Raw genomic sequence first — 27,465 nt, forward strand, 5'->3', positions numbered from 1 at the left:
TTCCCCTTGCCACGCCCAAAACATAAAGCAGTTGTAACTCAACTATATTATATTGTGTAAATCAAATTGTTGGGGTTTTTTTGTTTCCCCAAGTAACTCAAATTCCCAGGAGCCGTTATCCTTTAAAGCTAATCAGAGTAGACATTTGCAACAGTGTTTAAAAAAAAATCCCCACAGTACTTTGTATGTAGTAAAAACAGTTTTTGACCTGGTCCTTCCATTGTAAGCAATGAATAATGCTGTTTTCACTGGATTTCTAAGCAGTGCTTTGCCCTTGAACTGACAATGTGAATTACTGAAAATCAGTTTCAGTTCCAAATCTTGAACTTATTAAAGTTCTGATAAGCATAATATTATTATTAACGGATTATATTAAAGTGGTGCTGGAGAACAGACAGAGCAAACCTGCTAGTTTTTAATGGATCTTTGATAGGAGGCTCAGGTAACAGCAATGAAGGGTTTTTTGTTTCTTGTTTTTAGAGCTAGCTTATTTGAGGATCTCTCTGCATCAGCACGCACCACAGTAAATTGCATCAAATATTTTACAATAACCCCTTTTGTGTTCTTCTTGAGGAACCTCATTAGTGTAGATGAACTACACATCCATGACAGATTCCACCTGATTAGGTACCTAGTTCTTGCTTCTCTTGAATAAAATGAGATTAAAAAAAAGAAACCATCCCCTGCCTCCTCCCACAAATTAACCCAGGGCATTTAAAATACAGAAGTACTGTCTATATGGAGATCATATCCAAAAGCATCGACTTTATATTCATAGTGTGTGAAGAGTTATTGTTCATGATTCACATTTCAAGATGTACTGTGTGTTAACAATTTGTGGTTTTTGACTCCCATATGTTATGTGACTGTAGGTCAAATTATAAATGAGCACTACTACTTTTCTGATATTTTTTGTGATTGAAATAAGTGAAAGCTGTTATGAGCAGCTCACAAGGATGAGAAATAATTCAATAAAATAACAATCTTGGTTAAAACAATATTAAAGGTTTGACAAACTCAGAGCAAAGGAATTCTGAATATAGAAATTCTTAGTGTTCTTACTGAGAAATGTAATGTGCACAATGCATGAGTGTATTTATGTGTAGACACAGGAGCTTGTTTTTCTACTCCATTATATCATTTTTATGCTGGTGTAACTCCCTTAAAGTCAATGTTTTGCACAGTATAAAACTTGAGTTAACTGAGTTGAGAATTAGGCTCTGTGAGATGGGAGCTGAGAGGAACAGAAGAGGTGCTTCAATCTCTCCCCTCCCCCCACTAAAACTGCAGGGAGCTCTGCATAATTAAGAGGCCTTAGTGAGAACCTATTAATAGCTATTTGTATCAAATCCATCCAAAAGATCAAATTCAGGCCACTCATGGTGCGTATGTGGGAACAAAGGTGGCCCAAACCCATGGATACTGATATAGCACTGACTTGCGCCTTGTTTAGTCATTTACACTCTTCTACAGTTGGGATGAGTCACTACCAGATCAGACTGCTAGTTTTACACTCCCTTTGCTACAGGTATACACAGCTCCGCAATAGAGCTGGTCAGGAGATGAGAACGTGAGAATTCAGGACCGGAAGGGATCTCCTAATTCATCAAGTCCAGCCCCCCTGCTATCACAGGTGACCCCATCCTAAAATCATATACTTACCAAGCTCCATCTTAAAGCCAGTTAGTTTCTTGCCCCTGCTACTCCTATTGGCATGCTGTTCCAGAACCTCCTCTGGTTAGAAACCTTCTTCAATTTCCAGCCTGAAATTACTCCTGGGCAGTTTATGCCCATTTGTTCTTCCACCAACATTGTCCTTTAGTTTAAATAACTCTTATCCCTCCTTAGTATTTAGCTCCCTGATATGTTTAATGTCCTCCTCCATCTACCCCCACAGGGAAAATTTCACCTAAAACAAATAGTCAAAAGTTTCAGTGGAAATTTTTGACTTTTTTGTCAACAAACTAACCCGTCCCCCCAAATCAGTTGCTGGCAATCAAATATCAAAAAAATGCTGTGCTGAAAACTGCCACATATTGAGAAATTTTTAGCTGAACACTGATGAAAATTGAAAATGTTTGATCTAAACACCCATTTTTTTTTAAACACAAAATCAAAAGTTTTCAAGGAAAGCAGATACCTTGAGAAAATACTTGTTTCTTGAAAACAACCCAAATTGATGGCAAATTTGTAGACAGCCATATTCCACAAAGCACAAGCCAGTTGAAAATCAGGCATTGTGGAATCCACACGCCATAGATTTTCCAGGGCTCCAGAAGTGGTATTCTAAGGTAGGAGTCAGGGAGTGTGGGCCACACCTTGTAGTGTATACCCCACAGATCCACCATGCACCCCATACTGCTGAAATCAGTCATGCACTTGGCACTAGTAACTGTGTGAATGGCTGTGTGGGCTTTCCTGAGCCAGCTAGAATAATAATGCTTGTGTGTCAATAGTAACCTTGTATCTGAGGACAAATGTAAAGAGGGCCTGGATATGTCCCGCAGTATTGGTAACATGCAACTGAGCTGCCCATCCACTAGCTGCATTTATTGTGCGTGTCCTGTAAATTAGTGTTTCCCATACTTTAAAAAAATTATATGGCTTCTGCAACTCCACACTTTAGTAATTCTTAGATTCCAAGGCCAGAAGGGACCATTGTAATCATCTAGTTTGACCAGCTGTATAACTAGGCTTGGCAGATTTATTTGATCATGTCAGTGGATAATATGTGATTATTTTTGAGCCTGTTTTAATTTGTATCAATTTAAATTTTCACAGTTTGGGAAAGTATGATGGGGGGCAGTCAGACAATACTTATGTAATGACAGTAGATGTTGAGATTCAAAAAACTAAAGCTTAATAACTGTTAAAACACAAATTGTCAACATCACATGTTGAAATATACAAAGTAAATATCCTTAACGCAAACTGGAATAAGTTCTCAAGCAGCATTTTTCTTATTTTGCCTATGTGTAAATTTTGATTATTATCAATGGAAATATTCTTTCATTGGTTTATGTGTGTACAGTGAAGTCAATGTTTACTGATAAAAATCTAATCTTTCCAAGCCTATATATAACACGGGACATAGAACTTCCAAATGCTTGTCTGGATCTTCACAGTCTAATACTGTATCTCCTTTATTACACGCTTTGAGGACCAGTGAAAATAGTTAACAAAGCGTCATTGGCATGTGATTTATTTAAATGAAGGGAACGGTTCACACTTTAGAGTTATTGTTTCAGGCTGTCTGCAAACTCAGTGCATTGGTTACACACACTTCATGTTTTGCAGATTTTCTTTGCTACCATAACAACCAGAGACTGAGTTCTTAAAAAATGAAAGCTTGAGACTCTGGAGAACAATTAAGAGGTCTATCCATGCCTTACCCTTTGTGGCCCTGAGGGGCTGCATCCCACGCTTTGGGAGACATTGCTGTATATTAGCATAGCTGAGACTCAAATCTAGACTCTGATGATCTCAAGGTTACGCTTTTACTAGATAAGCCCAAAAGGAGCCTCCCCTATGCAAGCTGAATTAAACTTGTCTCAGCTGGTGGTTGTTCTTTAAGTATCTTGCAGAATTGTAATAATGTGAAACACAGTTTGTATATACAGAACATGTATTGTCTGTACATTAATGGGTTTTTTAAGCTACCTTGCCTGTTTTATTGTTTGACTATAGGATCAAGTCCACATTCAGTGGCTTATGTATAGTTACAGCAAGTGGTTATGTTGGAAGAATACAAGAAAAACATCTGAACCAGAAACAAACAAACATGCTATTTTCCCCCACCAAGCAAAAAAAACCCAAAACACTTTCATTTAGCCACATCTGTTTAAATAATTTTTTAAGAGGAAGAGAGCATCTGGGGATGAGATATTGTACTTTAAATGTCAGCCCAATCCACATTAAAAAAGATCAGTTGCAGCCTCTCACTCTAGAGTGTTACAGTGGAAGTGAAAATATACTGCACAGATGCAGACCTCACTCTTGCCACTGCCACACTGCCAGGTGCCACCGTTGTGGGGAATGAAGCTGTCAGGAGACAATTGTCAATTCTGGGATATTAAAAGAAGTATGAAAAGCCCAAAGCTATTGACAGATATCACAATCTATGTTATGAAACCACTAGTGATAAATTATAGATCTGAGGTTATTTAAAGCGTACCCCAAAAAGCAATCTTTGCATTATTGATGACAAATGGTATTGCCATCTCAGCTTTTGAAAATTTCAGCTTGAAGTTTCTGCAGGTTTGTTGCTCGGTTGTATGGGGTCAAGTGCAAAAAGTAAAATATTCAGCAAACAGCATTCTTCTTCCCTGAAGAGCAACTGTTGAGCTCTCATGGTTGATTTGACATATTACAAATATCTAGATAGATAGAGATGTTCCACACTGTGAAAAAGATTGAAGATCTTCCCGCCATTCACATGCACCTTAGCATAAGCCCTTCTGTGGGTTAAATAGCTTCTCTGGTTTAGGATATTGTCCACAAAATACCACAATGGATTTTGCATTTTGCAGACCGATTTCTCAACAAAAACAAGATTTTACTCATTTGTGATCTAGCAATTTCCTGCCTTCTCTTATCTCCTGTTCTCACATCTCACTTCTCTCCCCATTAATTTTGTCCAAAATACTGCTGCAAATATCTTTCTTACCAGTTCGTCTGATAATGATTTTCCTTATTGTTAAGAGCTAGCTTATGGCTTTTCTATAAGCCCTGTGTACGGGGCAGCATGTAGCTTGGATCATCCTGGGAGCAATGCAAGGGAGGTCTTGTGCCCCTCAGAGGCACAGTTCCCTCACTGCTTCTCCCATGCTCCATGGGTGGGAGTACTAATTTGCTGCTGGCACACTAGCATGTTGCATCATGTGTGCTAGCTAATACATTGTGCGGTGGAGTCAAGGCTCCACCCATTCCTGACACACCTCCTCTAGGGGTTGGGTAGCATCTACATGCACAGTCCCAAGTCATAGTCTAGTTCTGAATGTCACACTACTACCCATCTTTTTCCATGATCAGGTCAAACTTCTCGTCTGCACCTTTGAAGAACTCAGTAGTATCTCCATTCACTCACTTCTCTCATCACATTTTCTCCTCCACACCATTTTATTGCATCCTAACCTTGTCCTCCTGCAGAGCACTTCTACCAACCCTACTTGGAGGGCTTAAATGGGATTAAAGTGGGGCATAGATCTTAGGCTGGCCCTCTGCTCACAGATGAATACTATCCATTTACAATAGCACTTTTCAGACACATAAGCCGCGGGATGGGGGAAGCCCCAGCAGCCCCCGACCCTCTCCCCGGCAGAAGCTGCGGGATGGGGGAAGCTCCAGCGCTGCCCAACCCTGTCCCCAGCAGAAGCTGCAGGATGGTAGGGGAAGCCCCCAGTACCCACCAACCCTGTCCCTGGCAGTAGCCTCAGGGCGGCAGGGGAAGCCCCTGCCCCTGCTGTCTGGCAGAAGCTCTGGGCGGGCAGGACAGGAGAACTGAAGGAGCTCTCACTCCCTGCTGCAGACCCGGGGCCATGGTGTGGGGACAGAGCTTCTCTGGTCTTGGGACCACAGTGGGGAGTGGGACAGAAAGGAGCAAACGGGTTGTACAGGGGTGCAGTGGGGGGGACGGAATGGGGGGACCCTGGGTGAAACAGGATGGGTCCCAGGGAAGGGGCAGAAAAGGGTGGGGCCTTGGGCAGGGCTGCAGGCTGAAGGAGCAGAATGGGGGCTGGACAGCAGGCAGAAGGAGTGGGGAAGGGGCCCCCACTTGCTCGGGCCCCAGGAAACTTTAATCTGCCTCTGAGTCTGGCCCTTAATCTTTCCCATAAGTCAGTTCCATCAGTGCCACTAATCAGTCAGTCATTAAACAATGATGTAGGTTCAACATAAAGTATACTCTTTATTGCTAATAACCATATCAAGATAATCATTTGCTCTAAGTATTTTAGTGGTTTTTAAAAAGTACCCAAATTGCACTTTCTCAGTCCATGTATTTGCTCCCTGTGTCTTCATGTCATATCTGCTTACTTTACAGGCTCTTATATTTTGCTAGTGTTGGCACTGAAAAGCCAATGCAGTTGTGGGAGTGTGAGATGGATTCTGTTTTGCTGGGTGTATTGTCGGCAGAATTGTCACCTAAATTTTCCTTGCAGAATCTTCCTTTTGAACCATGTTGTAGGAGGCAGAAAGAGTACCACTTCATTTTCTAATCCTAGGTTGTGATAGGAGCTCTGAGGTTTAAAAATAATCTTTTATCTGAGCAAATTTGACAGTTATCTGTTCCGAGAGAATCAGTCTGGATCCGTGTTATTTCTTTTATTAAGTTAAAATGCACCTTTAGTTCCATTCTCAGGATTTCCTACTGAATATTATTCTTCATTTTTAAATTGCTTTATCAAAATAGGATCGGTACCTCCAGTGAACGTGCCTAACAAAGAATACTTGATTAGTTATAGGGGCTGTGTGTCAGGTTTAGAAGATTTCTAATACAAAAAGAACCCCAAATATTTCTTAGCAATATATTTGCCCTGTTGTCACTAATGTCAGAGCTAGTTGTAAAAGAGAATGTGCTAACGTTCAGTACTGTATATTTGTGAAATTAGGAAAGGATTAAACTGGGATTGCCTCAGAAAGATCCAGTTTTATTTACTGTTCCCCACCTATTTCTATTCTTTTCTCCAGTTGAACTTAATATATATCCTGGCGGTTTGTGAATTCTAGTAATGGAAATTCTAGTAAAACAGAAAAAGCAAAGCATAATGCCGAGAACAGGAAATGTATGATTTCCATCCGTATAATCTAAAATTATAAATGGGGTTTATTTTAACTGTCCAACTAGGATGTGGGAGCAGTTTAGTACAAAATCTTTCTATTTTTCCATCCATGTAATTACTATTCTCTAGCAGGCTCAAGATAACTTAATTATATTATGTTCTCAGGGCCGTTGCCGGAGTTGACAGAGACCCTGATTTGGTTCATATGGAGATCCAGGACCCCAGTGGAGGTATGCTAATGAAAATTTTAGCAATTGACATCCTGGTGTATGGCTGTTTCTTTTGATTTTAAAGAATACTTTTTGCATTCATTTATAAAACAGTGGGAAGAAACATTTTCCGCTTGTCAGATTCTTGCTCTGTTTATATGTATTCAGCAAAACTGTCCTGATATATAAAAATGTAGTATGATTTAAAATGTACTTGTTTTCCACTCTGAAATAAATTGAAGTCAAGATGCTATGCTCCAGTGAAAAAGTCCATTAATAGTGCAATTTGTTCTGGCACTTAAACATTGAACATTTTTTCCTGATTTGCAAATACAGCTGGCAGTGCAATGTAGTGCTGGGTGAGTGTCTGCTAGAGTGAATTCTCACATATGTCAGCTCCACTGAATTAACAGTCTTTTCCCAGAAAATCCTTGTGTTACACATTCAACATAGTTTTGTTTTTGTTTAAAAATACTAGAAGTTACATAGCATACAGTACAAAGTAGACACTACAATTACAACATATATGTGTCTTCTTAGGAATTGTACCCTTGAAAGATGGTTTAATTCTGTGGACAATCATCCTAGCTCCTACACACTAATTACATTAATTGTAAAGGATGTATAACTTAACCTTTCAGAACATGATAGCTCTTTTCCCCCATCCCTGTCCTGACCATGGTGAAAAATTAAGGCCGACCCTTAAAAATCAGGTACCTAAAGTTCAGCTCCTAAATCCAAGTGGTCAGATTTCACAGAAGCTCAGAACAGTTGCAGGTCCCAATGAGTTCCTGAGTAGTTGGTTGGGTCTAGTGAGATTCCATAGGAATTGGACGGAAGAAAATTTCCCATTCATTCAGCAGAATAGTGATAGGATTACCATGAGACAGTGGCACTGCCCTGATGCTACATTAGTCTTTACTGCTCCTGCAACCCTGTTCTTCAGAGGACAGTGGCCAGTCAAGGTCACATGTGGCAGAAGTTCCATTGTCATGACCTGGTTCCTCCTCCATCCCACCCTGCCCTCAAACTGCTGTGTGGTGAATAATTCAATTTCTTAGATTAAGAGATTCTTAAAATGATTCAGAGTGGGTCTGTGAAGAGCTGGCACATTTTTCCCCCCTTGCAAATTCTTTCTTACCTCAACTTGCCTGATGAAATCATTTCTATTACACCTGGGCCTCTCCACAGTTAGAGGAAAAGGGTTAGGGATTTGTCCCTTGGTATTTTTATTTTATTTTATTTTTTTTGGATGTGAACTCAGCTATACATTTTGGCTCCATATTTCATGTGCCACCAAGGCCATAATAATAGTGGCTATTTGCAAAATTCATGTCCACAGATGGGTTTGGAATTTGAATGTCCTCAAAATGCAAGGGGGGCAAGGGTTGGATCCAGCATGTTTGATTTTTGCCCATTTCTATATTTTATAACTCATTCTGCAACTTCAGAATAGAGTGTTGATTAACAGTATCCATGGAATATGTCACCACCTTTTTTTTTTTTGGTTAAGTTCAATGACAAGCTTGAACCATGTGCATTTAATCTGATTCCCTCAAATGAACTATCACAAGTAATAATTATGTTGTGTTTATTTTCTAAAGAAGAATCTGAGAACGGAACACTGTTTTCTTACATGATTTTTAATACATTTATTTCCTGGCTGAGTCCTTTAGTGCTTTATCTGGCCCTGCTGAGGTCAAAAGAAGTTTTGCCATTGATTTCAATTGAAGCAGGATCAAGCTCTTTGTACCTTTATTAGATAAGAGACTTTACTGGTTTCATGCTTGTCCATGTGAATTATGACTAATTAAAGGAATTTGAAGACACTTTGCTGTGTTTGTCCCAAAATGGTTTGGCAATAAGCAGTAGAGTATGGACCCAAGCTGCTTCAGATCCACATCCAGATTTTAAAACTGTCCCAGATGGGGTCATGGGAGATAAGTTTCTTGCAGGAATAATGAAACACATGAGTGCTAAAGCTTTGCTCATTCAGACTGAGACAGAAGCGAGGTGATGTGTAGTGTTCTTATCTCAGGTTTGGGAGACAGGAATTTCCTTCGTGGGCTTGCGCAAGTTACTTAGGGCTGGACTGACTGTGTGCTGTATACACAGACGTCTGTAGTGGGACAGGAGCGTGCAAGGCTCCAACGTACGAGAAGTTCTGTTCCATAACAGCTTGGTGTACAAAGTAGGTGGGAGCACTTTGCTCCATCCATTAGCTGGGAGCAGATTGCTTCCCTGATGCACCAGTCCTGCTCTGCACCCCATCTTGGATGGCTCACTCAGTGGAGCAGGAGGAGTGGAACAGTGCTCGTGACAGCACAAATATTGTAGGCCAGAGCCTCAACTAAGCTTTTTATGCAGGCCATTTACCCTTCACATAGACATTTTAACATGCGAGGAAAATCCTAAAGCATTTAATAGAGAATTATAACATGTCTGCAGAACTTTGAAACCAACCTTTAAAATTCCATAACAGGGATCTGTGTATTCTCTCTTAAATTCTATGGGCTTGATTCTCTTCTCACCCAGTTTCACATGAGGGGAACTCCTGGATTTCAACTACAGGACACCAGATCTCCACTGCTGTAAATGAGTGATCTGCCCATGCGAGGGGCCCTTGTGCAGGTCAGGCAAGCCCCCACTCTTGAACACCTCCACAAGGGCCACTCATCATCTATTCCTTAATCTTTCTGGGCCTCAGTTTTTCTGACCATGAAATGAGGCTAATACCTTCTTACCTCTGAGGAGTGAAGTGAGGATTCAGTAGTTAATGGTTAATGTGCATCTAGCACTTTGGAGATTAAAAGGTTTCTGTGTGAGGGTTAGGTGTAATTATTGTATACTTTACTATACTGATTAATGTGATGCTTCCCCCACACAAACAGAATGTCAAGATATTTGCTTCTCTGTCTTTGAAAACCCTGTAACACATTTCTCCCCCTGCCCTCAGGTTATCGCTACATCACCTGTCAGATTCAGAATTGCTCTGATAAAACACCAACAGTCCAGTTTGCTGGCAGCATCGACCGGGATTCCTTGACTGTGCAGGATGACTACATATTCCTCCAGGTAATGTCACTTACTGCATACACAAGCCAATGTTAAACTAAAATTGAGAAATACAAGCCATACAGCAAAACAGTAGCATAAGAAAACAAAGAAACCTATTGCTGTATAGAGATGGATTAAGAATCTTCACATACAACAAGATGTTCCATAGCAGTCTTATGAAAGATGACACATTTTTGGCCCAGAGCAAACCAGCTGCTTATACCTCTTTAGATTTTGATTTATCATTTTATTTAGATGCAACTAGATTTGCCAAGATTTAGGTTGGACTATATGGGCCAAATTCCTGTTAATGCTACTGTAAATTAGGCAGTATTTAGCATTTAGGGTCAAATCCTCAGGCTCTGTTCTGGTTTCTTTTCACTGCTTTGACAGCAGAGAGCAGGCAAAAAGCTGCCTGCGTGGTAGCCAAGGGAATCCTTAGATGCTGTAAAGCCAGTGTAGCCATTTTTTTTGTTCCCCAACTGCTTATGTAGCGAGCATACTGGGAATGGCCCTGGAGCAAATACCACTGTGGCCAGTCCTCAGCTGATGGAGTGACCCTTGTGTCTCTTTAGAACCACTCCAGTGGTGCAATTTAAACCAGACTTTAGATTGGTCCAAGTTACATTGTGGCCCTTTCATCCAGCCAGCAGCCACAGGGCCTGGGAAGCAGCAATATGGCAGCAGGTAATCTGCCCCCTACCAGCTGACCCATCTGTGAGTTTGGTGCAGCAGAAGATAACCCAAATCTGGCCCAGTTGCAGGCCAGCAATCCTAGAGGGATCAGCCAACATTATCCCAAAGGATGGAGCAGCCTTTGCAGTCTTACTGCAGGCTATTTGGAGAAGGATTTCTCCCAAGCCATCCCCGAGTTCCCCATAGAGTAGTGTTTCTATGCATTGCTCTCTACTCAGTCCTATGGTAAAACACCACAATTTAGCCTGTTTGATGTAGTCTGCTTGCTGCAAGCCTTGTCTCCTACAGGAAAGCAATATTGGTTTTTCTAGGTGATATTAGAGGAGCTCTCTCTGCTCCACAGCCTTGGGGTACATTAGATTGGCTTTTCCACAGCTTTCTTCCCTTGTGGAGGAATTGTCTACACTGCTACAGAGACAAATAAGCTGTTATCCATGTTGCTGAGTACAACAATCTGCAGGTGCACATGACAGGAAATACCTATCACCGCAAACCAACTATGAAAAATTCAATTGGAAATGAAATTTTGAATTAGAATTGGCATTTCCCAGGCCAAGCCATGCATTGGTGGCAGCCATTTTGCTCAAAGGTAGCTCCCACCAGGCACATTTTAAAATTCATTTCACAGTTAGTAGATGGTGAGAAGTGTTTCTCTCCATGTGCACTTCCAGACTGCTGTGTTCTGCAAGACACAGGTAGTTTTCTCTTCAAGCATCTGTGTTATTTTAGGACAGTACATATTTGTAGGCAGTATTGTTCTGATCTAATGCCAGACATTGGCAGGCACAGCCCAGAGGAATGAACTGGAAACCCACCCATAGCAACTGAAAGATAACAGAAAACCACTACCAGGAGAGTTATACAATACATAGTGTATTCTCATCTCCCGGTGAATTGGCCCTTATTGATGGTATGGAAGTGAAGTGCACTTATTCCATGGGAGGAAGACATCCTTTCAGTGTTTCCTTTCATAGTATTTGCAGTAAAACTCATTGATATAGTGTCTTTCATTCACTGGATCACTGTAAAACACCCCTAGTGTAGATATGGCCCTAGAGTGTTAGTTCTTCAGGATGGGAACCATTCCTTCTTACACTTCCAGCTTCCATGGAGTTAGGGACTGGAAACCAAATGGATGTCTCCCAGAGCACCAAGTAACCTGATAAGGTTGCAGTTGTAAAGCACAGAACATAAAGCTGTTGTCATCCTGGCACCATTGAAGAAGCAGCTTTTGTGTAATGAGGAAAAGCTGCCATTCCACTCTAATTACTTGGCCTAGGCAGTATCAGATGTACCTCCAGCTTTGTTTCCCTGCAGTAATTCCACACCTGCCACAAGGACCTGATTTCACTTGAAAGACCAGGATATCTGTATTTACTGTTTAATATGATGAATAAGACTGGTATTTAACAAAAATAAATAAAAATGGAAGGGGTTTGGTTAAGTTAACAACTCACATTCTGAAAGGCATCACATTTGTTATGCTACAAAAAAGGAGATGGACAGGAAAGAAGTGTAAAAATGGCCACTGTTCTGTTCGTTGTTACATTTAAACTATTCAGGAAACTAGATCTACAGTCATGCATCAGTTCTATTTTTACCAGGCAAAGGTCAAATTTGCATGTTTCAGCATAGTTTGTTTTTCGAACCAATTTCTTTTTTTAAATACGTAATTAAGTATGTGATGCTCTAGGGCCGAATCCCAGGGTTCTCAATTAACTATGGCAAACTCCAGCTGATTTAAATAGGTGTTTTGTCTGAGTAAAATCCCCAGCATTTAGTCCTAAAAGTTTATTTTGAACAATAGATTAAAACTTAGTTTTTCTGTGGATCTTCCATGAATGGGATGAAGGCGTTCCTTCAGGAATTACATTGCCTTAGTAGCTGCCTTCCATTTAGCCACCACATTGTGATGATTTTATCCATCACCCTCCCTATGCTCTGGGGGATGCCTTTTCTGAGACAGCTGAGGTAGAGAAGACTGAGGCCAGAAAGGTTCACTGCACATTCGCCTTTTAAGCCAGCTTCTACTATGGCAACAAAGATTTTCTTCTGTATTAATCAAGCTTCGTTTGAGAGCTCGGAGTAGAAATTGCCACATATTTTCTGAGAAATAGAAAAGCTGCCTTAAAAACCTTTTCCCTGCCATAATGGAGGTGGCTTTGTCAGATGGGTAATTTTATTATTTTGATTCAGGGTATCCCCCCCTCTACAAAAGGAGGGGATTAAAGCTTGAAAAGGAGGGATGAAGGACCTGAATAATTGTTCAGTTCATGGGGTTGGACTTAATAAGGGATCCCAGCCTCCTCTAGATGCATGATCCCACTTGTCTCAATGCAATAGAAAAGTAGCAATGACAGGGATGGTGATGGTAAGTATATCTTCTAACTAAAGGCACAAAGTTTAGGCTGTTAGTGCTGCTGACCTACAAAATGGCTTTTATTTGCACGGTAATAAACCAGAGAAAAAAATTGTATATTTTAATTTTACCCTTTTTAAAATCAGTCTGTTGCTGTTAATTTACAAAACAATAGCTTTTGATAAATCTAGAGTCAGTGGCTGAATTGCCGTTACCTAGGGGGAGAAGCCAGTGGTGCAGAGAAGTGTTTTGGAAAATGTGAAATATTATTTATTAAGGGCCAAATTATCTGCTAGCATAATTTGATGGAGCACCATTGACTTCAATGGAAATGAGCCAATTTGCCGCAGTGAAAGAACTGGCCCTAAATCCATGACTGAGAGGTACAATAGGGAACACCCTGTCCTGTTGTTTTAATCCATCAGTATTTAATACAAATATGTTGCTACTTTGAAAAAGACACTTCTGTTGTTATTATAATAACTGCAAGGAAAGGCAAGACTTGCAAATACCAATATGTCTGCTATGACATCGGGGAGAAAGGTGGTAATGGAGAACATCTCCATGCTAATTTTCCATTCACTAGCTGCTTGTGCTTTGTTTTCTACTGGCTGGAAATCTTTGCAGGGCTTCTGGATTGTTTATATGGGGCCTAATTATGCCCTCCGTTACACAGGTGAAAGGTCTATATTCAAACCAAAAGGAGTGTCATCATGTAGATGAAGCTAGAATTGGGCCTATAGGATACAGTTAATCTATTTTCAAAATCACCACTGAACCAAGGGGTTAAATGTTGCACTGTTACCCACCATTGCACTTCTGGGAGACTTGTTCCAGAAGATGATTGATTATAGCTAGAAAATGCTTGTCCAATATAGGGATTCAGAATGCTTTATATAAACCTCTTACATTATGATTTATTCAGCCTCTTGTGTTCTGTTTGAATAGTGCTGTAATAGCAGTTTTAAAAGAGAGACAAGGTAGGTGAGGTAGTATCTTTTATTGGACCAGCTTCCGTTGGTGGAAGATACAAGCTTTCAGGCTTCACAGAGCTCCTTTTCTAGTCTGGGGAACGTAACCTGAGTGTCTGAGCTAAATACAAGTTGGAACAGATAATTAAGCATAAGGGGTTCACACGTGCTTAGGAAACCACTTAAAATAAAGTAGGCAATTAGGGATTAGCAGGCAGTGCGATGTGCTACAAATGCTTGTAGTGAGCCATAAAACCATTGTCTCTGAGTCCATGATTTTGTAGGGGTCACAGTGGAACCCATACAATATGATCCAACAATTACAACACATATTGGACGGGAACAACATCCTGAAAAAAATCTTTCCTGAACCCATTCTTCTGACCTTCAAACAACTTGCTAAGCTCATTGTTGAAAGCAAGTTCCCTGCAGACCAGGAAACACCAACTCAAAGTGGCACCAGAGCCTTCCAGAACAACAGATGTAAAACCTGCAGACATATCTCCCCTGCTATGATGATCAATATCTCCCACAACACACCTTTCAAGATTCTTGGATCCTACACATACCTATCACAACATGTGGTATGCTTCACCCAGTGCATCGGATGCCCCAACAACAGCTGTGTGGGTGAAACCAGTCAATAATTGTGCTCTCAAATGAACTCCCACAGAAAAACGATAAAAGACAAAAGCACTCTATCACCTGTGGTGAACCCCTTTTTTTTTTTTTTTTAACAAAGTGATCACTCCGCTTGTGACCTCTCAGTCCTCATCCTCAAAGGAAATGTGCACAAGAATTTCAAAAGGTGAGCCTGGAAACTTAAATTCATAACTCTGCTAGACACCAAAAATCATGAACTCAACACAGACACTGGATTTTTGGCATGTTACCTCACTGCTAACCCTTAATTGCCTACTTCATTTTAAGTGGTCTCCTACAGGAGAATTGTGTGGACCCCTAATGCTTCCATCTAGTATTTAGCTCAGACACTCTGGTTACCTTCCCCAGACCTAAAGAAGAGCACTGTGAAGCTTCAGAGCTTGTACTTTCATAGAATCATATAATATCAGGGTTTGAAGAGACCTCAGGAGGTCATCTAGTCCAACCCCTTGCTCAAAGCAGGACCAACACCTACTAAATCATCCCAGCCAGGGCTTTGTCAAGCCTGACCTTAAAAACCTCTAAGGATGGAGATTCCACCCCCTCCCTAGGTAACCCATTCCAGTGCTTCACCACCCTCCTAGTGAAATAGTGTTTCCTAATATCCAACCTAGTCCTCCCCCCCGACTGCAACTTGAGACCATTGCTCCCTGTTCTGTCATCTGCCACCACTGAGAACAGCCTAGCTCCATCCTCTTTGGAACCCCCCTTCATGTAATTTAAGGCTGCTATCAAATCCCCCCTCACTCTTCTCTTCTGCAGACTAAATAAGCCCAGTTCCCTCAGCTCTCCTCATAAGTCATGTGCCCCAGCCCCGTAATCATTTTCATTGCTCTCCGCTGGACTCTCTCCAATTTGTCCACATCCCTTCTGTGGTGTGGGGACTAAAACTGGACACTATACTCCAGGTGTGGCCTCACTAGTGCCAAATAGAGGGGAATAATCACTTCCCTCGATCTGCTGGCAATGCTCCTAGTAATACAGCCCAATATGCCGTTGGCCTTCTTGGTAACGAGGGCACACTGCTGACTCATATCCAGTCTTTGGTCTACTGTCATCCCCAGGTCATTTTCTGCAGAACTGCTGCTTAGCCAGTCGGTCCCCAGCCTGTAGCAGTGCATGGGATTCTTGCTTCCTAAGTGCAGGACTCTGCACTTGTCCTTGTTGAACCTCCTCAGATTTCTTTTGGCCCAATCCTCCAATTTATCTAGGTTACTCTGGACCCTATCTCTACACTCCAGTGTATCTGCCTCTCCCCCCAGCTTAATGTTATCTGCGAACTTGCTGAGAGTGCAATTAATCCCATCATACAGATCATTGATAAAGATGTTGAACAAAACCGGACCCAGGACCGACCCCTGGGGCACACCGCTTGATACCAGCTGCCAACTAGACATCGAGCCATTGATCACTACCCGTTGAGCCCGATAATCTAGCCAACTTTCTATCCACCTTATAGTCCATTCATCCAATCAATACTTTTTTAACTTGCTGGCAAGAACACTGTGGGAGATTGTATCAAAAGCTTTGCTAAAGTCAAGATATATCACATCCACCACTTCCCCCATATCCACAGAGCCAGTCATCTCATCGTAGAAGGCAATCAGGTTGGTCAGGCATTACTTGCCCTTGGTGAATCCATGTTGACTGTTCCTGACCACCTTCCTCTCCTCCAAGTGCTTCAAAATGGATACCTTGAGGACCTGCTCCATGATTTTGCCAGGGACTGAAGTGAGGCTGACCGGTCTATAGTTCCCCGGGTTCTCTTTCTTCCCTTTTTTAAATATGGGCACTATATTTGCCTTTTTCCAATTGTCCGAAATCTCCCCCGATCACCACAAATTTTCAAAGATAATGGCCAATGGCTCTGCAATCACATCAGCCAACTCCCTGAGCACCCATGGATGCATTAGATCTGGACCCATTGACTTGTGCACCCATGGACTTTCCACCATCAGAAGTTGGTCCAGTAAATGATATTACCTCACCTACCTTGTCTCTCATATCCTGGGGTCAACAGGGCTGTAACAACACTCCAAACACATTTTAAAAGATACTAGTATTCACTGACAGTTTATATCCTACTCTGCCTCTGTTGGATGAGAGTCTCTTGCCCCCTGTGTTCATGCAGCAGATTGTGAGGGCAGAAGCATGAGCTGTCCACAGAGTGAGACACTAGTGGGGAGATGGACTGGGGGTAAGGAAAGGATGGCGTCCCAGTGCACCAGCCAGCAGAGGAGGAGAAGTCTATACCAGTAGCAGATTACTTCTTTCTCCAGAACAAGGGAGGGAATTATGACTGTTGGAAACTGTTGTTTGTTCCTGAGGTGACATATTTACATGCTACCCCCTCCTATCAGCTGAGAGTAAACTCTGCCTGGTCTTTAATCAGTAGTCTGCAGTTACACTACTATAGGAATGTCCAGATACTGTGATAGAGGAAATGACAGAAATGAATACAATACAGTACTAATATTGTATATATGTTCAAATTGTGACAAAAAATCTATTTGTGCCTTTATGGATGATTGGGTTTAGTGGCAAACTAATCCTGGTATTCCCTTTGTTTCTTTGCATAGACAACATCAGCAAATCGGACTAAATATTATGTCTCTTACCGTCGAAATGACTTCATACAGATGAAGCTACCAAAATACGCATTGCCAAAGGTAAGTGTGCACAACTTATTTTTCTTTCCACTATCTTTTTTGTCTTCATTCCCCTTTTGACCAGGAGTAGGCTTCTTCTGTCCCTATTAATCCTGCTATTTTGCTTATTTTTGCTTCCATAAGGATTTCTGAATTCTTCCTGAGGTGTGTTTTTGTTTTGTTGCCTTAATATGCATCCTTGAAGTATAGTAGCTTTCATTGTAACTCAGAGGACTGAAAAGCAGAGGCTAACTTACTTGTCATCTGTCATCACAATAACTTTCAATGATACAATGGTAATGTGGTGATAGTGAGTAATCTTTCAAGAATCAATTACAGTTTAATGTCACATGGTGTCTTTCTGCTAGAAACACGAATGGAAGTATAAGAGAATTTTACCAGCTGACGTGTGTTTTCTGTCACCAAAGAATCCAAAGATATTCCCTAGTGCCATCAGAGTGACAAGGTTGGCAAAGCTAATTGAGGAATTCTTGCACTCTGACATATTTTTTGTAAGGACAAGGCTTTCTGTATTTGCAAAGCACACTGGTAATAAAATACAAGCATATATCATTTGCATACAGTCTAACTGATGTGATTGAGGCTTTGCAGTACACACAGTATGCTCCATATATTTATGGCTAGCTGGAAGGCTTCTGCAATCCCTGAGCAGAATGACTTGTTAAGTACAAGAGTAACTGACAGGTTTTATGTCTGAGTTTAGGTCACTACCTTACTGTTTAGCCTGTATGGAATTTCCTTCTTTCTTTCATTTTAAAGCAAAGAATAATTTGAATGATTCTTTTTCTTCCAAGTTTTTTTTAATATGGCAGTGCCCTGTAGTTTTTTAATTTTAAATATACAGGATAGCAACTAATAAAGATACTGTTTGAATAAGAAGCTGGAACCCCTTTCTTCTCCTTTGGGTACAGCTGTTTTTTTAAAAAAAAAGTCATAACCAGGGCCAAACCCTTCCACATAATATTTATTTGAGTGTTCAGAATGACGTCCCAAGTAGCCTTTGTGGTCTCTTGGGTGAACATGTAATTAGGAAAACAACAGGAGAAAGAATATAAATGTCTAAACATGCAAAAAATCAAAGGGAACTATATCATTTGCAGAGTCACAGAGTTTAAGCCTTATTTCACATGAAAGAAATGAGTGTGAGAGTGTTGACAGAAACGGTATTTCTCAAATAAACTTCACGGTTTGCTGTATAATTCAAGAAACATTGCAGTATCTCAGCACATCAGTCAAAGCCTTTGGTTGATTGTTTTTATTTCTTTGTGCTTGTGTTTATTTTTCATTTTTAGTTATGCTGATTGACAGACTAGGATTTTAATACAGGCAGGTGTACATGGTGGGGAAGAAAGCACAAGGAGCCTCTTCCTCTTACCCCTCAAACCTGTGCTGGCACCTTTACCACTGGAGCTGGGTCTCCACTATCATATCTAGTTTGCTGCTTTGTGGACATGACCAGCCCTATGGCCCCTCAATTTATATATTGCCGTCCTCTATAATACAAACCGACCTAACAGGGTGTTGTGAGCCTAACCAATTAGTGTTTGTAAATTGTTTTGTGGTCTTTGGATAAATGGTCCTAGACAAATGTGAAACATTATTCCATCAGCTTCCAGGAAATTTAATATATTTAAAGATTTCAGGAAACAGACTTCTTTAATGCATGAAAGTGGATTATAATAAAACAGACGCACGGTGAAGATACTTAGTTCCAAAGGATGTTTTTCACTCTTTTGTCGAACCTTATTTCATTTTTGATGAGTTTGCAAGTTTGGTGCTAAAAGTAACTGCATAGATGTAGCACATTTAGATTTTTGTTAGGCATTCGACTTGGTACTGTACGACGTTCTGTTTAAAAAATATCAAAGTACAATATAAATAAAGCTCATGTTAAATGGATTAAGAACTGGCTTAAGATCTCAAAAGTAGTTGTCAATGTAGAAACATTCACTGGGGGCATTTGTAGTGGGGTTCTGCAGGGATTGGTACTAGACCAGAAGCTATTTGTTATTTTAATCAATGAGCTTGAAGTAAATGTAAAATTATTGCTGATAAAATCTTTTTGAAAATGATACAAAGATTGCCAAAGTGGTAAATAATGATGAGGACAGGACTACCTGGATCACTTGGACTCTGGGCCCATTCAAATAAAATGTGTCTTAACACTGCCAAAGCCAAGGTTATACATCAAGGAAGAAGTTATGCAGGCCATATCAACAGAATGTGGGGGGCTGTATTCTGAAAAGCAGTGATTGAAAAAAGATTTAGGGGTCATATAGGACAAACAACTGAACATGAGCTCCCAGTGCAATACTGTGGGAAAAAGAGTGAATGTGATTTTTGGATGTATAAACAGGGAAGTCATGACTATTGGCATTGGTGAGACAGGTATTGGAATATTGCATCCTGTTCTGTTGTCCACATTTTAAAAATGATGTTGAAAACTTGGAGACCGTGGAGAAAAGAGTTATCTGAATACTGGAGAAAACCCTGACAGTGAGAGACTTACGGAGCTCAGTTTGTTTAAAAGAAAATCAAGAGGTGACTTGCTGGTAGGTAAGTACCTTCATGGGGAGAAAATACTGGGTACTAAAATGCTCTTTAACCTAGCAGATAAAGGCATAAGACGAACCAATCACAAGGAGCTAAAACTAGACGAATTCAAATTAGAAATAGAGCACAATTATTTAACAGGGAGGGTGATTAACCATTGTAACAAACTGCCAAGTTTGATTCTCCAGCTCCTGAAGTCTTCAGATGATTAATGGATGCCTTTCTGGAAGATATGCTTTAGTCAAACACAAATTATTGGGCTCAATAAGGAGTAATTGGATGAAATTATCTGGCTTGTGTTAATCAAGAGGTCAGAAAAAGTTGATCTAACGGTCCCTTCCGGGCTTAAAATCTATGTATCATCTATATAGGGCACTCACTTGGTTTACTGAGAAGATACATTATCCAGTGAGTATTAGCATTACAATATCTCTTATATATACAAAACTTCTAAACATAGCCTATTTAGATATGCTTCAGTTGTACCCTAGATTATTTGATGTGCTGCTAGATCAGGGGTGGGCAAACTTTTTGGCCTGAGGGCTGCCTCGGTTTTGGAAATTGTATGGAGGGCAGGTTAGGGGAGGGGGTCGTGGCCCGGCCTCCACCCTCTATCCACCCCCTCAGGACTCCTGCCCCATCCAACCCCCCCTGTTCCCTAACACACATACACCCCGGACCTCTGCTCCATCCACCCCCACCTCACCCCCCATTCCCTATCCCCTGACCACCACTGGAACCCCTGCCTCTGACTGCCCCCCACCGCCTCATTCAACCCCCCCTCTCATTCCTGACTGCTCCCCCGCGACCCCTGCCCCATCCAACCACCCATTCAACCTGTCCCCTGTCTGCCCCCAGAACCCCTGCCCCGACTGCCCCCTGCCACTCATCCAACTCCCCCTCCTTCCTGACTGCCCCCTGGGGACTCCTGCCCCCATTCAACCCCCCTGTTCCCCACCCTCTGACTGCCCTGACCCCTATCCACACCCCTACCCCCGACCGCTCCCCCAAACTCCCCCCCCCCACCCTCTATCCAACTCCCTGCCCCTTACCACGCTGCCTGGAGCACCAGGGCTGGCGGCGCTACAGCCACGCTGCCCGGCTGGAGCCAGACACGCTGTCGACACCAGGCAGCACAGAGCACTGGGTCAGGCCAGGCTCTGCAGTTGCGCTGCCCCAGAAGCTCATAGCCCTGCCGCCCAGTGCATTGCGCCAGCGGCGGAACAAGCTGAGGCTGCGGGGGAGGGGGAACAACAGAGGAGGGGCCAGGGGTAGCCTCCTGGGCCAGGAGCTCAGGGACCGGGCAGGAGGGTCCCGCGGGCCGGATGTGGCCTGCAGGCCATAGTTTGCCCACCTCTGTGCTAGATGCTGAGTCCTTTGTCCCGGATTGTCCAGGCTTGACTGAATAAATAAATTAGATGCTAATTGTTTCATTTGGGGTAGGTTCAATACCTTAGTTAGGAACACAAAGGCTGTGTTAGCTGGAAAAGTATGCAGTGTTGCTGTAGCTGTGTTGGCCCCAGGAGATTAGAGAGACAAGGTGGGTGAGGTAATGTCTGTTACTGATCCAACTTCCGTTGGTGAGAGAGACAGGCTTTCGAGCTTATACAGAGCTCTTCTTCCATCGATTTAGCTACCGCCTCTCAAACAGGTGGATTAACTGCCTCAGAAAAACCCCTTTTCATTGCTGTAGGAAGCAGCTACACTACAGCACGCCAGTGGCAGCGCCGTAGCTGTGTCACTATAGCAGCTGTAATGTAAACAGACAGTATGTTTCTGCTTTTCAGGTGAATGGGGTGAGGCATCAGAAGGTCTTCTCTCAGGTGGGCTCTGCAACCCTATGCATGTCACAGAGCAGAGTGGTTCCCTACCAGGGCCGCCCAGAGGATTCAGGGGGCCTGGGGCAAAGCAGGGGAGCTGCGGCGCTTGTACTCACCCGGCGGCGGTCCGGGTCTTCGGCAGCATTTCAGCGGCAGCGGGCCCTTCAGTCACTCCGCGTCTTTGCCGGCACTGAAAGGCCACCGAAATGCCGCCGAAGACCCAGAGCAACTGAAGGGCCACCCACCACTGAAATGCTGGCCGAAGACCTGGACCGCTGTCAGACCAGGGCTTGCAGGGCCCCTGTGGGGCCCGGGGCAAATTGCCTCATTCCCTCCCCCCACTCCCCCGGGCGGCCCTGTTCCCTACATAAAAAGGGGAATTGTGGGCAAACCAGAGAGTGCAGTAGGCTGGTAAAGTGAGTCTGTCTAGTGCAGTGGTGGGCAACCTGTGGCCTGCGGGCCGCGAAACAGTTTGTTTACATTGACCGTCCGCAGGCATGGCCACCCGCAGATCCCAGTGGCCGCGGTTTGCCATTCCCAGCCAATGGGAGCTGCAGGAAGTGGGGGCCAACATGTCCCTGCAGCCTGTAAGACCCATTAGTAATCAGAATAGGTTAATAAAAAACTCTGGGCAAATGAAGTGATTTCTGTCAGCTGTGTTAGTTTTATTGTTGCATGGAAGAGTCTCATAACTCTAACCACTTCTCACCTTTGTAAATAACCCTCAGTGGCGGTAATATCTCTTTACAGGCTGCTAGTGTTGCAAGCTGTTCCTGCATTCATTCATTCCAAGTTAACATAACTATATACAGACATTTTATAATGTAGAAGCAACATTCTCTTTTATTTCCTACTGCAATTTAGAAAAGCATAATGCATGGATCTAAAAAGATAATGTAGCAGAAATATTGTGAATGAAAATGTCTATTATTTGACTTGAGCTCTATGTATCTGTACTATATTGCCAAATGGATAATAAAATAAAAGTTTCCAGGTAATAGAAACCAAGGCAAAAGAGAATAGGAAATAAATAACCTGTTACTGCCTCAGAAATGGCTGTTTCTTTTACCTTTTCAAAGTGATACATGGCTCTTACGTATATGCTTTTCACCAAATAAATAAATAGAGAGAGAGAGAGAGATTTTCTTAATTTGGCTACTACCTGGAGATTTTTCTGTCAGTGAAAACTTAAATCTATGAGACTTAAAGAAAAATACGGGTTAGGAAAACAAAGTTAAAACTCTTCTAAACAATTTTGTTTGACACAAAGCTTTTATTGCAACAAAAAAATATAACTCTGCATCTGCAGATTCCCCTTGTCACAAACTATACATGTAAGTGAGACCAGATCTTCTCTTAAGTGGCTCTGAATGGAACCACACATGCAGCAGTCTCAGTAATGCGCTCCGAATTTTAACAAGGAGCTTGCTCCAAACTTGTCTGTATCAGTCAGGGATACATATGACACTCCCAGGCTGAAATGTCATTTTCCTGTCAATGACCCGTTCGTTCCACAGTGTTTCCCCCATAGTCCATCAGTTCTTTCATTCCCGTATTTTTTGATCCATTATGCTCCCTATTCCCAGCACCTCTTGGAAGCTTCCCTAGGTGGCTGCACTCCTTGGTGGCAGTTCCTTACAGCAGCAATGGTTGCAGCAGGAAGATGTCCTGCAGCCTTTTCTGATAGTAGCGATAGCAGGCCTCTGGCTACGGGGTGTTTGGTCAGCTGAGCAGTGAGTTCCCCTGGGACTTGCCTGGCTAGTGCATGTGTGTGGAGGCTTGGCATTGGACCCCCACTGTTTCCATTGGGTGATTGGGGGTCAGGGAAGGGGAATGGACTCCAAGCTCCCTTCAGGTACCAACTGTTCAAATTCTGAGCTGAAGCTGGATGGCGGGCTCTGGCGGGGAGAGTCTGCAGCTGCAACAGGACTTCCACTCTGTTATCCTAATGCGTTGCGGGAGGGGCTGGTGAGGAAGTGGTGCTGGGACTATGTGGTGCATCCCTCATAGACTCATAGACTTTAAGGTCAGAAGGGACCATTATGATCATCTAGTCTGACCTCCTGCACAATGCAGGCCACATGTACACTAGTGAGGGATGAAGGAGGGGAGTTCCCTTTTTAGGATGTGCCACAGCAATGGCAGCCACACTTTGGGTGTGGCAATTGCCTGCGTGAACAGCAGTCTCCTCAGTCTCAGCATCTGACATAGCTAGAAATGTTAACAAGCAGAACCAGCATTAACATTTGTAGGTGGACCCAGGAAACAGTTCCCCTCCCCATTTCCTGTTCCCTGTTTTTACACCACTGCACTAGGACAGCCTGAAGCTTTTCGGGGGTGGTTAGTTATGTTGCTCTCACTCCCAGAGATTGAAGGGATCACATGGGGATGGTGGGAACGTAAGTCCTAGCCACTTTGTCTCTAGGAGCTTTGGGTATTCACATCTATTACCGTAAGGCCTTTGGATTCAGTATAATTTGTTGCCTAGTTTCAGTATTGCCATTCCCAAATCATGAATCAGGTCCCAAAAAATCATGACATTTTCTTAAAAAACATGAGATTTTTTAAAAATAACAAATGTTGAGTTCTTTATATTTGCCTTCCAGTGTCAGGGCCTTTAGGGTGCAGTAGGGTCACATTTTCCAGCTTTAACAATGCAGGCTAGGAATTCACTTCATTTTTAAAGGCAAGCTGAGGTTGTCACCTAATCACATGCCTCCAGGATCTGGCACATGAAGTAAAAACAAGAAATATTGCAAGGCTTGCAATAAAATCACGAGAGTTTGCAACATTGGTTCAATTTTGACTGCATGATTGGATTACATTGTCGTGCTGCGCATGTGCATGGTGTTTGCACTTCACACGGTAATTTCTCCCTGCTCTTTTAGTTGAAAGCAGACTGCAACTATCAATTATCGTTTGTACCAATGCTTTCTGGCCAGTAGTATTGCCTTTCTTTCTTTCTTGGCTTGGGCATGGCCTGGGTATCATGTCTTGGATGACAAGGGTTGCTGAGCTGCAGCAGAGGAAATAGAGGTGACTGTGACAATAGCAGCTATTCCAACATTTGCTCTCCTCCTTGAATGCCATTCTCCATTTCACCATTCTATTAACACACACTGCCTGTATAGTACAACATAGGCTTACTCTGTGACCTTGATCACCCTCCGCTCTGCCCCCAGGTTTTTCTTGCTGAAAAATGGGTGTAATTATATCTACTTATCACAGAGGTGTTGAGAGATTTAATCATCATTATAAACCAGGATGAAGGTATTGATTTAAAAAATATATTATACTGAGGTATCAAGTACTGAATATGCATAAGACTAGCTCCTCATAGTAAAACTGGCCATAACATGCTGTAAAACGCACAGAGTAAACAATTGGTTGAACTTTAAAAAAGAAAAAAAAAAGAGTTTCTTCCATTTTGAAAGAGTCTAGTGGTTTGAGAAATGTTCCACTCACTTAAAATGGGGAATACCAGTGGAAAGAGCAATATCTTTCAAAATGAAAGGAACCTTTTAAGCACAAGCACTGTAACTTCTTTCAGAGTGATTTTAGGTATTACTTTTGAGTATAGAGGATAAAATTTACAGACAGAAAGGTGAATTTCAGATTGATGGTGTTTAATCTTGTACACTTGCATAGGTGATTGGCATTAGAGTACTGAATCAGAATTAACACAGAACTCCTTACAAAATCTTTCTAGTGATCAAAGGCTCGCCAGGCTAAACATGAGATGATTAAACATGGGGTGTAGCAAACCTGACAGCTATGCAATCATGCCATTCCTGACCCCTTGTGGTGACTTCTGAGCTAGACTCCTTTTCCTGTATCTGACAGCTACACCAGAAAAAGCAAACACTCAAATTAGCACAGAGCTGGAAGTAACGCAGAAAGTGGTTACGTTTACAATATAAAAACAACAACAACAAAACAACCTCTCCCCCTTTGCCTTCTGTACCAGATCTGATTTTTAGATAGGGGCTTGTGCATTTTTCCATGGTAGGAAGCCAGGTTTAACTAGTATTGAAGATGATCCATGATTTTCTTCTGTCTTAACTCTATACAAATGTTATCGGTGACGTTCCTTACTACCACTGAAAGCAGAAGACTTTTGGAAAAGGTCCACAGAGGTACCTCACTTTGGTACCTCACTATAGGCAGAAAGTAAAGAATTAATAGAGCACTGTGGACATTTGTTAGGAAATTGTAGAGATTAGATTTCTGCTATATGAATCTGGAAAAGGTCTTGCACATATTCCTTGGTGGATGTTTATTGTTCCCTGAAAGAACACACACAATTGTGTAGAAATGACATACACGTCAATTTCACTCAAATGATTTAATGCACCCAATTACGACAGCTGCTTAAGAATTTCCTGACAGGTGCCGAACACTGTTAGCATACATTGATGTCCATGAAAATTGATGGCACTTTGAAGGACTTGGCATAGTGAATGGAGCATTCCAGGCATGAGGTCACATGAAAGAAGGCATGAGGATGATCGCAGGAGAAGGAGCTGAACAGAGTGTGAGGCGGGATTGAATGATGGAACAAAGGTGTTGCAAGTACTAATGAGAGCAGGAGTGAAAATGATGTGCAAGATAGGAAGCCAGTGGAGAAATTCCATTAGAGGGGATGACATGGTTGGAGAAGCAAGCAGGGAAGATCATTTTAGCTGCAAGGAAGATCAGTTCTGCCACAGGGGGGCCAAATGTGCAACTCTATCATTTAAATATGGAAATGAAAGTACTAGCGGTCAAATGTTACATGAGCACAGCAAATGTGCTAGAGTACACCAAAACCTGACTTGAGACAGTAGGAGGATTCCAGGTTCTTGGAATCTTTTAAAGTCAGTGGAATGGCCCTGAGCCAATGAAATCAAATAAATAATGTGCAGGTAGGAAGGTTAATGGCAAATTAAGAGAGCAGCATGGCTTTGAATAGCCTGCAGAAGGGAAGAATGAATGCGTAGCTTACAGGATCTGCTGAGATCACAGCGTGACATAGTGTGGCTGCAGGCAATGAATTAGATATAGCAATAAAAAATGCCTTCTTTGGAACAAGATATTTTCTCTCACACACAATATCTTACCAGTTAAACCTTTCCCTACTGACAGGAAGTCCTGCCTAGCAACATTTGCTAAAACTGGGCCCTAAGTCTGTGATGATTTTATCCTTGATGACCATTTCTCCAGCTTAGCTCTAATAGTGGAAGATGGTAATATGAGCAAGGAAAGCGAACAGGAGGGGGGATTATTTGTAACTTTCTTTTAGCTTGGTTTGCACAACCCATGTACAATTCAGAAGTTTAAAATATGTTTTAAAACCAGGTACAAAATTTGCATCTTTCCTTACTTCAGTTAATTTCCTCAGAGTTATATCAGCAAGATTTGGCCAGATGATGTTTTCCAGGACTGTTGGAAGGCAGTATAACCAAGTAATGGGGTTGTAAATGCTTGGGGAAATATATTGAAATAGACAATGGTGAAAAGATATCAGTAATCCTGAACCAAAAAATAAAAATCTGCAGTGTAAAACTTGAATGGAACAGACTATGCCTAGGAGTGAAAGGCAGATTTGGTTACCCTCTGTTTCATAGTTTCATAGGGCTTGGCTACACTGGAGAGTTGCAGTGCTGGTGGTGGGTTTACAGCGCTGCAACTTACTCACCGTCCACACTTG

The 27,465-nt window shown here is 42.1% G+C and overlaps 1 protein-coding gene across 9 annotated transcripts in view; it reads left to right on the forward strand.

Annotated features, from left to right (window-relative positions):
- The window catches only part of SORCS2 (sortilin related VPS10 domain containing receptor 2), a 489,498-nt gene that overhangs the window by 362,819 nt on the left and 99,214 nt on the right, over positions 1-27,465 (forward strand). For all 9 annotated transcript variants that reach the window (XM_045018304.1, XM_045018301.1, XM_045018303.1 and 6 more), the window contains 3 exons: positions 6,945-7,009; positions 9,945-10,063; positions 17,314-17,403. In XM_045018304.1, coding sequence (XP_044874239.1) covers positions 6,945-7,009; positions 9,945-10,063; positions 17,314-17,403 — 274 coding nt within the window. The remainder of the gene's footprint in view (positions 1-6,944; positions 7,010-9,944; positions 10,064-17,313; positions 17,404-27,465) is intronic.

Source organism: Mauremys mutica, chromosome 5 (genome assembly GCF_020497125.1).
Source record: "Mauremys mutica isolate MM-2020 ecotype Southern chromosome 5, ASM2049712v1, whole genome shotgun sequence".
NCBI lineage: Eukaryota > Metazoa > Chordata > Testudines > Geoemydidae > Mauremys > Mauremys mutica.